This window comes from Neolamprologus multifasciatus, chromosome 1, assembly GCF_963576455.1.
Source record: "Neolamprologus multifasciatus chromosome 1, fNeoMul1.2, whole genome shotgun sequence".
NCBI classification, from domain to species: Eukaryota; Metazoa; Chordata; class Actinopteri; order Cichliformes; family Cichlidae; genus Neolamprologus; species Neolamprologus multifasciatus.
The window spans coordinates 32,316,515-32,331,675 of NC_140439.1; the positions used below are offsets into that span (position 1 = coordinate 32,316,515).

General features: G+C 38.6%; 1 protein-coding gene across 1 annotated transcript; it reads right to left on the reverse strand.

Moving 5' to 3' along the window:
• Positions 1 to 37: 37 nt before the first annotated feature.
• cyp1a (cytochrome P450, family 1, subfamily A) lies at positions 38 to 3,712 on the reverse strand. The gene is made up of 7 exons (XM_085146126.1): positions 3,580 to 3,712; positions 2,325 to 3,187; positions 2,107 to 2,233; positions 1,918 to 2,007; positions 1,582 to 1,705; positions 1,324 to 1,410; positions 38 to 1,081 (listed from the first exon to the last, which is right to left on the reverse strand). The coding sequence occupies exons 2-7, from the start codon at positions 3,162 to 3,164 to the stop codon at positions 784 to 786; spliced, it is 1,566 nt and encodes a 521-aa protein (XP_085002252.1). The 5' UTR covers positions 3,165 to 3,187; positions 3,580 to 3,712; the 3' UTR covers positions 38 to 783.
• Positions 3,713 to 15,161: the final 11,449 nt, after the last annotated feature.

Consider the following 15,161-nt stretch of genomic DNA (forward strand, 5'->3'; position numbering starts at 1 on the left):
GGTCTTTTTTTCCCAAGTCAAGATGAACGAGAACAACTAATTAACATACATTTTTCTTTGTGTATCAAGGTTTCATGCCCTTACATTTTGTACATTACCAACTGAAATATAAAAGTGTGTTACATATATTCCAAAATCAATTGATCGCAATGCTGTCTTGATAAGTCATATAATTGCACAGCAAATATAAATGTTATGATCTTAAAAACAAACAAACACACAAACAAAAACAACATTATGAAATACAAAAGTCTTGGTGTTCACTCAAAATCACATTTTGGGATACAGATATAGCTTCAGTGTGTCTTACATCCACAGCATAATGGAATGCAAATAATTAGCTTACATGTGTAAATGTTATCACAAGGTAAAATATGTTCACTTCAGAGTCCCGTAGAAAAGGTTTGGTTGCAGCATACTAAACTATCCACCCAGTAAGACATATTCTTTGTCCCAAAGTTCAGTTGTTTTGTTTTCATTTATGAATGGGAGCAGTTTATATTGCTGCTAACAACACAGCAAGAAAAACAAACTAACTCCTTAAACTTCACTGAGAAGCAGCAGCCCTTTGCAGAAGTATCTCTTAGCTAACCAAAAACAGAACAAGAGACACAGACCTAGACATCACTTATAATGTGCAATAAGCAAACTTTGCTTATTTGCTTTAATGCCATTAGCTCTATAAGCCAAATTTGACATCCAGTGTCTTACATTCTAACTTTGATCCTTACAGCTTCAGCTTATATCACCTACTAAGTTACAAATTGTACATTATAAGGAACCTCACTGCTCATTCCTAACTCGCATTGTGGCTCTCAGATGGTAGCGTTTGTGCTTCATTGTTAGACCATACTCTGGGGTCAGGTCTAGCTGGTCTCCAGGTAAAGCTTGAAAGTTTAGTTTTTGAATGAGGATAGCCAAGAAGAGGAAGACTTCATTTCGTGCAATAACCTCGCCAATGCAGCGTCGCTTTCCCAAGCCGAAAGTCATCACCTTCTCTCCCTCTACCTTGTTGACCTCAGTGCCATCAGCATTCAGGAAACGTTCTGGCTTGAAGGAAAATGGATCTTCCCACATCTCCCTGAAAGGTTCAGAAAATAAAGGAATAAAAAAATATTGCGCTAACAGGCTTGAAAGCTTACAAATCTCTAGGCAGATTTGGGGAAGGAAATAAAGTCTACTATTGTCTTTCTTTACAACTATCCATAAAATGGCCTGGTGAAAGACATGTTACTGTATTTCTGTAGTATAGGGTAGCTTTGAATATGAGTCAGTTTGCATCATTCATTTTGGCAAAGTAAAAATGTAGCAAAGGAAACCTACGGGTCATGGTTGATCTGCCACTGATTGATGAAGACACAGGTGTCTTTGGGGATGAAGTAACCATTCAGCGATGTGTCTTTTGTGGTGCTAAAAAACAACAAAGTGTTAATTCATTGCATAATGACAGGTTTTCACATTTATTTTTATGACTGTAAAAGCCTTGTTTTGTGTCCATCTTTTTGGTCTTCTGTGATACTTAGCAAGTCATTTAACACCTATATCATTTTACTTTCTTATTACAAAATGAATGAATCTCACCAGTGCGGGATTGTAAAGGGCAGGTATGAAGAATGGCGAAAGAGTTCCAGGATGTAGGCTTCAAGAAGGGGCAAGTTGTTCCGATCAGAAAAAACAGGCATACGATCGAGACCTACTTTTTCCTCTGAAAATGAAAAGAGATGATAAATATTAGTGTACGAGAAGATGAGGATTGACATTGCACCTTCTGACTCTGTCAGTGATTACCGAATTACAGTTAATATTCTGCTTTGAGAGGAACAAGATGCGATGTACTTTCTTATCATTTAGTTGTTCTTTTATCAAAAATCTTTCATGTAAGAGAAATACAATACGTCCCCAAAAAGCTATACGTACTTATTTCTTCAAAAAGCCTGTTCTGGATCTCAGGGTAAGCCACAAAGTACATCAGTGACCATGACAGAGCAGTGGAGATGGTGTCAAAACCTAGGAGAGACACAAAAGTTCTGTCAGAATTTTTTTTTTCTCCGAAGTTATGTTCCTTTATGATTATATCCCTTAACACAAAGAAAATAATTCTCCTACCAGCTCCAAATAGATCATTGACGATTCCAACAATCTTCTCATCTGACATCTGGATGTTTGCATTCTCGTCCAGCTTTCTGTCCTCGCAGTGATCTATGAGGGAGTCTGTGATGTCACGGATGTTGTCCTAAAAGTGGATTTAAGGACCATCTAAATTAATGTCTGTAATTTCTGCAAAGTACAATGAGCTAAATAATATTGTATAGTGTGAGGCGTACCTTGTCAAAGGTGGCATAGTGCTCGGTGACAAGCTTTTGAACGAACTTGCTGAAGCGAGCATTGAGGCTCATAAATTTTTTCATTTTTGTGCTGGGCAGGTACTGAAGAAGGGGGATGAAGTCCGCTGGGTTGCCACTGCCCACAACCTTGACAAAATCATCACTGAGGTTCACTAAGCTAACCAGCTCATCGTCATGGTGGTCATAGCGCCGGCCAAAGCACATGCCACAGATGACATTGGCAACAGAGACGACGACGTAGCGGAAGGGGTCAAAGCTGCCTTTGGTCTTCATGACAGTGTTGAGCTCTTTGATCAGATACTCAGTCTCTTTGCTGATATGTTCCTCCAGGGCACATGAGTATTCTGGGGTTGTGCTGTCTAAGTTGGAAAAAGAACGCAGCGCACTGTAGGCCAGCTTTCTGCGGGCACGCCAAATGCCAGCTTGGTCTGTACTGAAAGACAGACTCTTGCCATCATTGATGTAGCGAAAGCTGTACAGGTCAGGTCTGCCTGCAAACTCGTCCCCTTGTTTGATGAGAGCCCGTCGAACTGTTTCATTACCACTTAAAACGACCACAGGACGCATGCCAATCTGGATCTGGAAGACGTCACCGTAGCGTTTGCTCATAGAAGTGAGACTCAGGTAGGGTCTACTTCCCAGCTCTAACACATTCCCAATGATAGGGAAGGGCTTTGGGCCAGGGAGTTGCTGAAGCCCCTCGGGAATCTTGTTTTGTGCATTCTTAATAATCAGGTAGACCAGACACGCTGTTGTCACAGCCACCAAAACATGTGATACTGACAGTGCTCCAATGAATGGCAGTATCATTAGTGCCATGATGACGTTTTTCTGGCTTCAACCTGTAAATTAAATTGCAGGTGCATTAGAGCAGTGTAGACAATGGGAGAGAGAGAAATAAGTGTTACGCAACATGTAGAAAACATTCACTATAAAGTTTGAAGTAACTGAGAACTGACGTGTATTTGCATGTATCTATTTGGCTTTTTATTTTTAAAAGCACACCTGCACTTATTACAGGTAGTCTATGCAAAGTAGTGGCCTATGTGTATAGGTATAAATTAATTACTACAGTCTATGGTTCAGGTGAAAATACTAAGTAATGCATCAAAGTTATTCTAGCAGAAATAATCTCCATTTTGCACTTCTCTTTTCTTCCAGCTAATAAGTCAGTCAGCCTATAAATCAGTCTGCTGCATTCTTGCCATTTTGTATATGCATGTTTTAAGCTTACCTTTGATGAACTGATGCAGGAGAAACGGCACTCTGATTCCTGGAGTAGTTTTTCCAAAGTGCATGTAAAATGTTTGGAAGAGTTGTTGTGAGTTCACACTCTTGATGTCCCTAAAATCGGCAATGGACTCCTGCTTTATACTGTGCTCGACAGCTTGATTGGTTACTGTTTGTGACGTATCCTGCCCCCTCTCCCTCCCTTTTTTGTCATGAATGAACTTAGTACAGAAAAAATGGTGCGTGCCTGCCAGCCTGCGTGCGCGCGCGCGTGTGTTCTGGAAAAAAAATACATAAGAAATGCAAAGAGGAGTCATCATGTCTTTATCATTTATATGAGTTTTATATTTTTTGTTTAGGTCCACATATGGCATAATCATTTTTTTTATAACTTCCACAACTAAAGAAAGGTTTTTAATCTGTGATTACATTGCCTTGTGCCAACTTTCTTCGGACTGATTTAGCTTGTTTTTCGAGTGTCACAGTCTGAGCGGTAAAATATACTGTTCTTATTCTTATTCTCATTGCCAATGATTGCAGGCTGTTGCATCTCCGTGATTCTTGCCCAAGCACTCAGTGATGTCTCAGCAATTCCTTCGACCAACTTATAACCCGCTGTAACTTGTATCGATAATTTAGGGCAGCTTGTTACTAGCGTGATGTGAAATTGGTTTTACTGGCCAAGAATGGACAGCGCAATGAGTCGAAAATCACCTACGTCATTACAGCCCAGTTTTGCATGAAAAATGTATCCCCTAAAGATGAAAACTTATTGAACTGCAGAAGGACCTCGTCATGCTTAAAACATTTGGAGTTAGAACGGACGTTTGTGACAACCCCCCCAGTTGTAACCTCCCAGACGGCTTTAAGTCCTGATAAAACAGTCAGATGCCATTGCGTGCTTGTACCTGTTAGTTCTCCGCTGGAGTTAAAGATTGACCAGTTGCGTGAGAGCACAGTGATCAAGCCCTCACCTCTCCTTTGAAGGGGATGCTGGAGGGGAGGGAGAGAGGGAAGGAGGGGGGGGAGGGAGAGCAGTTAGGCTTCACTGCTCGAGCGCTGGGACAGATACGTTCAGTATCCATATCTTATTGTCACCACTTTTATTCTTTCAGTATATAATTACACAGAACACAGTGTAATTTAGGGGTTAACAACTGCATTTTAATAATAACTTCATTTGAGAAGTGAAGCTTTTTAAAGTTGCCCCCACCCTGCAAGTGTATAAGTATATTGATTAATTATTCCCCTTAATATATATATAGTCTTTACTATTATACGTCTGCATGAGATTTGTTATAAAGAAAAACGTGTAGAATTAAGTTTTAATAAGATTTAAAAGTCTGAACTCTTAAACTATCCTCACTTGCTTCTAAGCAAGAATCCCGCACTGAACGCAAACTGCTCTTTACATTTCACTGATCTTCAGTTTGTGTGATCACAGATGTCAAAATGTGTTACTATAAAGTTCTCGGGGACTTATGATCAGAATATAGATGACCTTTTTCAACATGACCTTTAATAATTGTACACGTTTGCTTTTACAATCAACGTACTAGTTGTGTTTTTAACGTACAATCACAATGTCATCACAAAGCAATTGAACGTTTATTCAACAGACAGATATACAAATGCATTTTATTTTTTAGGCCTGTGTATTAGTGCTAATTAGTTAATTATACGAAACATGTAATATTCTGAATATTTGTTCAACTACAACGTGATTGGAGGCAAATGTTGTTTTAATGCAGCAATAAGTTCTTCAAAAAGTTAATTTTCTCTGAAAGTCCGTGTTATTTGTATTTACCCGGGGCTTTGGAAAGACTCTGAAAATGAATTTGAAAAATTGTTCTCAGTCAATCGTGGGTTCCGAATTCTTATTCCAGCCACAGCAATGCAAAGATGATGAACTAAAGGGTTGGGTCGTGTTGGCGGTTATCCATCCATCCATTCGCTTCCGCTTATCCTTTTCAGGGTCGCGGGGGGCGCTGGAGCCTATCCCAGCTGTCATAGGGCGAGAGGCGGGTACACACTGGACAGGTCGCCAGTCTGTCGCAGGGCCAACACACAGGGACAGACAACCATTCGCGCTCACATTCACACCTAATGGCAATTTGGATTTTTTCCAATTAACCTATCCCCACAAGCTGCATGTCTTTGGACGGTGGGAGGAAGCCGGAGTACCCGGAGAGAACCCACGCAAACACGGGGAGAACATGCAAACTCCACACAGAAAGACCCCGGCCTGATGTTAGAATTGAACTCAGGACCTTCTTGCTGTGCGGCACCAGTGCTAACCACCGTGCCACCGTGCTGCCCGTGTTGGCGGTTATTATTATTATTATTATTATTATTATTATTATTATTATTATTATTATTATTATTATTATTATTATTATTATTATTGTTGTTGTTGTTGTTGTTGTTGTTGTTGTTGTTGTTGTTGTGAGGGAACAAAAACTCAGACAATCGCCATTTCTCAGAAAATAGATCTTAAAACAGTGGATCAAAAATGTCCATGATAGCATTATTTTTTAAGCAGCACTGGTAAAACATTAAAAATGGCCAATCAAAGCACGGCGTTCACCAACTCAGCCTTTTAAATAGTGTTGCTCTGGAAAAATCCTGATCAGAAGTGTCAGTTATAATTCGGGCTTTAAACTTTAACCAAGCCTGTTATTGGGCCCAATTTTCTATGAAATACACATTTCATTTCACTTCATTTTATTCATTATTATGCAGAGTGACATGAAAAATCTCTGCGTTACATCCTGGAAATTTCTACTCAGTCTTAATTTAAAACACCACCAAGAGTGCTCTGACCACCATACAAGCTACATAGCAGGAAAAAGAGAAAGATATTATGGACAAATGTATTTTAATGCGTTTTGCCCGTGATATAGACATTTAAAAGCCTAAAGACTTTAATTAACTTCATCAAGTGACTGTGGGTGGAAAATTAATTTTTAAAAATGAAATCTATTCTTTGGTTGTTGAAAGTATCCCGTTCGCTTTAATAGGGTGTAACACATAACCACAATTGATTGATTGATTGATTGATTTGCCTGTTTACTTTTTTCTTTTTTTTTTATTAAGATGAAAAAACTCACGAATAACTTTAAACTAGCACATAAATAAATAAAGGCAAAACTTTTCTTTGTTCATCTGGGGCGCAAAATCGGCGACGCTGAGCTTTGTCGTGCTCCTCCGGGATGGGAGTGCTGATTCTCCCGAGACTCTGCAGTGCGCCACGGCGCTGCGCCTCTGGTGCTGCAGGTTGCGTGAGAAGTGGAGCTGCCGTCCAAAGGGGAGGGTCTCGGTCTTCTGGACAATCCTAAATCTGCTTGGTCAAGTCACGCGAAGGCAACAGCCTCTGGAAAAGACACAAGGGTTTTAAACTTGCAGAACAAAGAGCGCAGACACTTTTTTTCTCCACCCTGCTTGGGCACGAAGGTGCACATATTTGCGCGCTATAGCTTCTGTAAATGCGAGGATCTTGGGGCTTTGGAGTCATGCAATCTGTCACTCAGGCTTCATTCACTGCAGTCATGTAACACCGTGGGGCCATTCCGAACTGCCACACAGGCGAGAATCCACCTAAACCAGGCAAAGAAAGTTACGGAAACTTAGGAACAAGGTGAACCAGTCACCCTTTCTGTCACGCAGCAGGTCCCAGAAGTTTTGCAAGGATAAGAACACGGTGGATGGAGTTTCTGGGCAAAACTATTAATTAATTTTAACAAAGAGGTCACTGCAGTAAAAAGGGCTTTTAGATCTGTGATCGTGTGTGGTAATCTTCAAATATTATCTTTAGTATGTAAAGAAACGTAACTGCACAATGATCTGCTGAAGTTAATTTTCTTATTACAATGAATTAGCTCTATTTTTATTAACAATGTTTTAAAATATGTCAAATTTTTTACTAGCCCTACATACTGGTTGTACCAATATATTTTATATCATTATCGTAACACCATAAATAAATTATAAAACAGGTTTATAATACAGTTATGGAGGGAAAAGATTATGTTTACCTTGCATTAAAACCTTACAAATGCCATACAGTTGCAAGATTTTGCCAAGCTGAGTGAGTGGGTAAGGAAGTAACAGAAACACATCTTTCAGCAGTGTCAGAATTCAACAATATGAAAAGAATAAATATTAACTTTAATGCAGTCCAGTGAACCTAAGTAAATCCAAAATCTGGAACAGCATTGGAGTATCCCTTTGGCATTATATACACCACTTGAAGTGTTTCCGAATCAAACGGATCACATTTCAATTGTTGCATTTGTAAGTTGTGTGATGGGTGTCAATAAGCCCCAGGGATAAAACTGAACCCGATTTGAGATGAATGCGACTGAGATTGTGAGCGGACCGCCTGACATGGGAGCTTTTACTGAGAATACTGTGTTTACAGTGGCTGCAGGAGTGTGTGTCACATCACAAATGGTGAGCAGTATTCAACGACTGTAAATGCCACAAACTTGGGGAGCAGGTGAGGAAAGATGTGGGAGCATTGATGTGAGTGACATGAGAGTTTCTGTGGTGAGGTGCACATTCTTAACAGGATTAAAGAGATTATTTGCTACAACAGGAAGCCATCAGCTGTGCTACTGTATAGATACTAAGCTGTGTGTACAAATGCCCAAAGAGATCACAGTGATAGGCTGTACACTGGCCTGAAGGTGCTTGGTCTAAGTTTGCAAATGTGTCCATTTCAGAGAAGTAGGACTGGGAGTAGAAAAAAGAAGAAAAAAATGTTTTGCCCTCAGCCATATACCTCTTAAAGAATTCTTGGACATAAAAGCTGGTGTAATGACTGTGAAGGTTGGTAAGTTTCTACTCACGCAAAGGTTGTCACGCACACACCTTGAGAGCAGGTGTGTACTGCCTAAGTGTGTGAGCGTGGTTCTTTGCATACCAGTGCTGTGAGGAGGCTGTTTTTTTTTTCTGTGTGGTAGTTTCGTGATTTAGAATCAGCTGAGAAATAAAGCACACCACTCTGGTTCTTATAATGCTATAATTCTTTTTTAAAACATAAAATAATAATGATGAATGATATTTATTAGATGATAATAATCCACACGAACGACTACAATCTCATTCAATACTTGCTTAAACCATCTGATAATCAGTCAACCCATTTTTTGCTGCATAAAACAGTGGAGAGATATCCTGGTCTAGGATAGCTGTACTGACAGCTGCACAGTACCTCTAGGGAAATAAAACAGAAAATAGGAATTTCCCTTCAATGGTCTTAAAGGAAGAATCATGTTTAATTCTTATCACCGTTGTCTGTGGAGTTTCCCTTGTAACTCTTGTCAACAACAGGTCTCTTTTTCATGGGTCTATTGATTAGTTATGGCATCTGTCTAGTGTTGCTCTTACATTAAATTATGGCTCATTAGCTGATTTTGAAAATTTTGCCCCAACTTGAGCAACACATACAATAATATTCTAAATCTTAGTGTATTTGACAATTGCGAGTCAAGCCCCGGGGCTTTACATTTCCCATGTCTTTCATCACCATTTCTTTTTTTCATCTTTGGAAAGATTCTTTCTGAGCCACATGAGAGGATGCAATCATTTTCATTTTCACAGCAGTACTTCTCGTGATTAGTAACCCGAGTTTCATGTGTGAAATCACCGTGTGCCCTTCTAATGCTTATTCAGCTTCTCCTTTAATTGTGAAATCAAAAGGTAAACCTCAAAGTAACACAAATGTACAGCACGTTTGCTATAAATGAGACCAAAGCCAGACCAGTAGGACATCAGCAAACAGGCTCCTGGCCTTGCGTGTGCCCCATCGAGCAAAGCTTAATAGGATTATTTTGGGCTGCAGGTCATGACACCACACAGGAATGTTGCCTATGAGCTAATACGCATATACCGCATAGGTATTAATATGAAGCTAAACCCGTAAGTTTGCATCAAACGCTCCACAGGCTAGCATGAGCCATATTTATGGATTAGCTCATGCCTCACATAACTGCATTTATGCTTTATCATATCATCTGTTGCATTTGATATGATCAAAGGTCTTCAGCTAATACGACAGCTTAATAATGTAGAGAAGAATTCCCGCTCAACTTCTCTTGACAACATAATAAAACACAAAGCATGCTTACCTGTGTGTTTAATGAACATGCAATGTATCATTCTTTGCTGCAAGCAAGGTGTAAAAGTTATTTTTGTCTCATTAGATTTCAAAAGTCTACAGCTCCCCTGCGCATGTTTAATGTTTATGACTATCTATTGAGCAATGCATCATATTTGATTATGTAAGTAGCTTATTTATTACACAGTGTTTTATTTATCTCTTTTAGGGTCTTTGTTTTAGTTACAGATCCCATTTGATTTTTTTCCACTGTATTTTAGGGACGTGTGTATCATGACATTTGTAATTTGGAGACTGTAAAGAAACATTTTTAAAATGAAATGACATACACTTGTCAAGTGAAAAGTGAAGATTAATATTCTACCACTATTCTGAATGTGAGAATGTTCTGATTTTGATACAGGTCAGTTAAAGAGTGACCCTGCTGTCACCCAGTAAAATTGCTGTTTAATCAAAAACCCAAGTCAAGCAACTAAACATGCATAATATGTCCTTTGGTACTGAACACACCACTGTTCTGTTTGAAAGGATGGTAAGATTTATGTAAATGCAAAAATAGCAGGAAAAGTGGTGGTGGAAGTATTTTGAAGCCTAATGCTTTTGTTTCACTTTGTTTTAACTTTAATTTTAAGCACTACAAAATACTTGATTATGTTTAGAATCCTGGTTTGAGTTAACAACATGCCCACAGATCATAACTCTGCATGTTAAAATGATACTTAAGGCTTCTTAGTTCATTAAAATGTGCTCACATGAGGTCCTGAACAAATGCCCAGTTTGGATACGTTTTTGAATAAGTTGCTGCAGTCAGAGGAACTGTTAGTGTAACAATTTAAAAAAAATCAGCGATTATAGCCAAGGAATGAGGTTTTGCTTAGAGGTGATAAATCTTATTTGAAATATAGTATTTTCTGATTAGCACATATTATATATACCAGTATTACTCAGGTTTTAGGAACATTCACTAAACATGGACACGACACATTAGGAAAATGCATATGGATTTGTCACTGCAGTAATTTTGCAATATATGGCCTCCTTCCCATTTTCACCATCACCCCTGTATGCTGCACAAAAACAAACTAGCCAACATTTTGGAAGGCTGGCACTAATATGCTCACCAAAAACAAAAACATATTAAATGCTGTAAGGGGAAACCCTAAACATAATGAAAAGCTGGGATATCTGCAGTGCCTGCTGCACTTCATCAAACAGTAATTTCATTAACCTCATATTTAGATGTGAATTTTTTTTCTGCACAATTTTAAAAGTGAAAAGTGTAGTTTTTTTTAGCATTATATGTGAAAATATTAGGATGAGGTTTTATGTCATGTTCTCGCAATATAAAACAATTCGCCTGAACGACACAACAATATGACTTTTGGTACCAGCACAAATGTGAACTGAATAAACAGAACAGCTAGGAAATGGTGGTGGTGAAATGTTGTTGTTTTTGGTTGATTTGAATTACACACTGTCGAGTACACAGTGCAGTTGTCTTGTAATTCCGACCTTTTGTGTGAAATACACCAAATTCACCAGATTTTCAGGTTGATCTTACAATAAATGTATCCAATGTACACTCTGTTCATTGTATTTGTAATCAGTGTTAAACTAATGTTAAAGTTTAACATTCAAAGCTCTAAGAAATGAAAACATATATCTCACTTATAAAAATCTATAGTACTAAGTGTTCTCTTTCTTTAAAGTGATCTTAGGACAGTTCAGAAGTGATAAAACTGCAGTTTATCTAAAGGCCAATGACTACAGCAAGTGATTACACCATTTTAGAGGACACGAAGTCAGTTTAATCTTTTAGGTCAAAAAAGGAAGGCAGAACCAAAAGATAACATGTCAGGGAGGTCATTGAAATGTGCTGTCTTTCACACGCAACCATAAACACTTTGCATTGTCCCTAAGGGGAAAATAACCCCTTTTCACACAAATTGTGTGTGTCTGTGTTTGCATGCCGAGGAGGCAAATATTTTATGTGAGTAATGGTGTGTGTAGAGGTGGTGTGTGTGTGTGTGGGGGGGGGGGGGCTGCTGGATCACCTTCCCTTCCTCACCAGGCGTAAATACCGCATTAGTAACTGAGCTAATGGTTGATGATGTCCCCTCCCACCTATCCCCATAACTCTCCTCTGTCCTTATGCAAGACGGTATACTGGCGAGTTGTGGCAGGAACAATAGTTGCGTGCGGAAATATCTCGGTCATTCATCTTTCTGTCACCTCTTCCTGAGCGGAGCACGAAGGTGTCATAACTGAAGGAACAGGCAAAGAGAGAGAGAGCGATCATAAAGCAAAAAAAAACTGCTTGAGTGCAGACACTTGCGTGTCTGGGTAGAGTCATGACCCGCGCTGCAAAAAGTAAACAAAAGCACAGCATAAAAAAAGAGAAACCTAAAACTAAACAAATAAATACACACACACACGCACAAATATGTATATATAAACTTGCCCCCACCTGGCCTTGAATGATCTGAATTGAATCAGATAAAGATAGAAAGTCTGGTAGACTCTTTTGCACCACCACCACCACACACATGACACAAATGACAGCAAATGATTATTGCATACGTCCATGAATTTAGTCCCTGGATCCAGAAACATATTTGGATGTGAATCAGTTAATTATATTCTGCTGAGGTAATCTAGATGATATCTTCCATTTTTTCTACTTCTATTTCAATTTGATATGTAATTAAATTTGATGGGAAATATAAAATTCTGCCTTTTCTTACAATGGTAAATAATCTTTGCAGAAATTCCTGAATCCAGATCAAGTCCAGATTGACTCCAAATCGGTTCTAAGAAGACCTAACCCCCAACTAATAATGTATTCATGCAAATACATACATAGCATTTTGAGTAATCCTGCAAACAAACAAGCAAAATCAACAGCATAACCTTCTTTGTGGCGGTACCAATATGCATACATATATAAAAAAGACAAAAAAGAGTTGCTGAATGTCGTAATCTTTGTATTGTGTTAGTTTTGTTGGTTATGGAATATCTGCTGACTGACTGATCGCAGTAGCTGAAAAAGAGTAAATGAGCTTTGGGGTCATGACACTGTAAGTGTCTAGCCCTGGCCTGATGCTGGCGCCTAGGTTAAAAAAAAATCTCCAGCTTCATGCAAGAAAATATTCAAGGCTCCTTTAGTCAATACCATTAACATTGTCTATGCAAAATGTAAAGGGACTTTACATGGTGTCAAACCCACTGCAAACTATGTTAGCCAATTAGACTGTAAGCCTGTTTTCAGGCTCTAATTACTGCTCTGATAAATCAACCGTGTGCTATTCCTTTACCACTAAACAATTATCAATAACACTTTTGTACATCTGACACCACTGCTGAAGGTCCTCCCCGTTTTCTGTTTGTTTGTTGGTTTATTTTTGTTTTTTTCTGTAGGATGAACAGTGTATAGGTTTCTTTTGCAATTGTTAGCTGATCTTCGTTTCTATTTTTTTTTGTCTATGGAGAAATAAGATATGGTTAAGCTTGGCACGCAAAGCAAGTCACGCATGACACAATTTAACCTCTTCTGCCCCGTTCACACACAAACGCGAACGCAAGCACACATATACAATGCCCCCACCATAACCTTCATTCTTTCTGCAGTACAAACCAACGGGCTGTCAACGAGCCGATCGTCTACAGGTTAAACCAAAGATCGCGATTTTAAGAGGTTTCACTCTGCTTTATTTTAAAGAACTGACCCGATTAGTGGCTTGTATTGCAATTTCACCTATTGTATTCACGTCGATGACGAATATATTTACGGAAACTGTTGTGAATAACCATACGCACCGAACTGGGCCTTTTATTTTTAACAAAAGTATAAAGACTTGATGAAATGAATGATAGTTCATTTTGGTTAAATTTAAATAAAAAGTTTTTAAAAAATTAAACTTCAAAATAGTTTTTTATTATTGTTATTAATAAAGTCAGAAAACGCCCAGATAACTTCCACTAGTACTTCTTAGCACGTTGGATTTGACACGAGGAAAGCAGTATGAATAAATTAACTAGCAGAAGTTCAGGCGTAAATGTTGCCGCCAGGAAACTAACTATTTTCTTCCTGAGTGAGTCCTCCCTCAATAGACGATCTGCGGGTTAATCATTGTGCATTGCGTGCAGACTGTGTTTGCTCGGACAGAGCCAAGGGTCGGGAGGTTGTGTACAGAAAGAGCTGAGGGAGGTATCCTTCACCCTTCTCTATCATAACAATCATCGGCCGTTTTTTTAGACAGGACGCAAAGTTGTGCAAAAAAGGGGAAAGAAAAGTTTGCATTTGTGCAATTATGGAGCGATTATGCATTTGTAGCCAGCTAGATATGCTTTGCAGTGCATAATGTCCTTTTCAGAAGCAGTGCAGCCCTGCACAAGTTAAAACAAAATCTGGAAGAAAAATTAATAATAAACTATACTAAGAATGCATCTAATGAGTCACACATCAGATCCTTATAATACAAAATGTCCCATATTATAATTAAATTTCATTCATTCACAGTAGATTATGATTAAATAAAGTGACAGTTGTGCTCTGGGGTAACCCAGGTACACTGACCAATGTAAATTCACCTGCAGAGCAAAACTGAAAAGTAATAAAACATTTTTTGATGACGATTGAGTCCATTAGAATATGATAGCTTTTACTAAACCTGCCAGTTTGCTATAACTGTCCCAAAATCTGTTTGTGAAAAGGGCTACCACATTCTTTAGCAGCTTTAGGGACAAAGAAAGAACTTACTAGATGATGATTAAATTTCTGATTTGCTAGTGGGACTAAAGAGACTGGCAAACTTAATCGTGGGCCAAAAGCCAAACAGGCCAGGTCCTTATAACTGCACTTTTATTTATTTATTTTATCAGTAGAACCTGATTGCTTGGGTCTTCTCTTAGTCGCAAAATCTATGTTCTCCAGGCACCGGAGAACATAGATTTTATAGAGATGAGTGAAGTGCATGTTTAAGTCAACCACTGCTATCAGCCCCAAGTAAACAATTATCTTATAAAGCCCCCCTTGTTTTCATGTGGCTCACGAATTAACCGTGCATGTACCGCCAGAAAAGGGTGCTGCCACGTCCTTTGTACATTGTACTTTGAACACTTGACTGTTTTCTTTATTTTAGTTATTTTGTTTGTTTTGACTGTTTTCTGCACCCCAAAGTCTTTTCCAGAATTGTTTTTTCTATCAGCATAACCTAAAATAACTTAAAGCATATTGTAGTTCTTCTGCACTATGCTTTAATTCCGTGGTGAGAAACTGTCACATTAAAATTTCTTGATATTTGTTATTTATTTATACATAGTGATTTCTCTCTGAATTCAAGTTTGTGCAAATCCAAAGAGATGAATAATTTCTTCATTTGAAGAAGCTCTGGTTTTTGCAGGTACACTTGTAGCGCTGACTATTGTGTGCCAAACTTTATCTCCTTAATCAGTTTTCTTTGCCA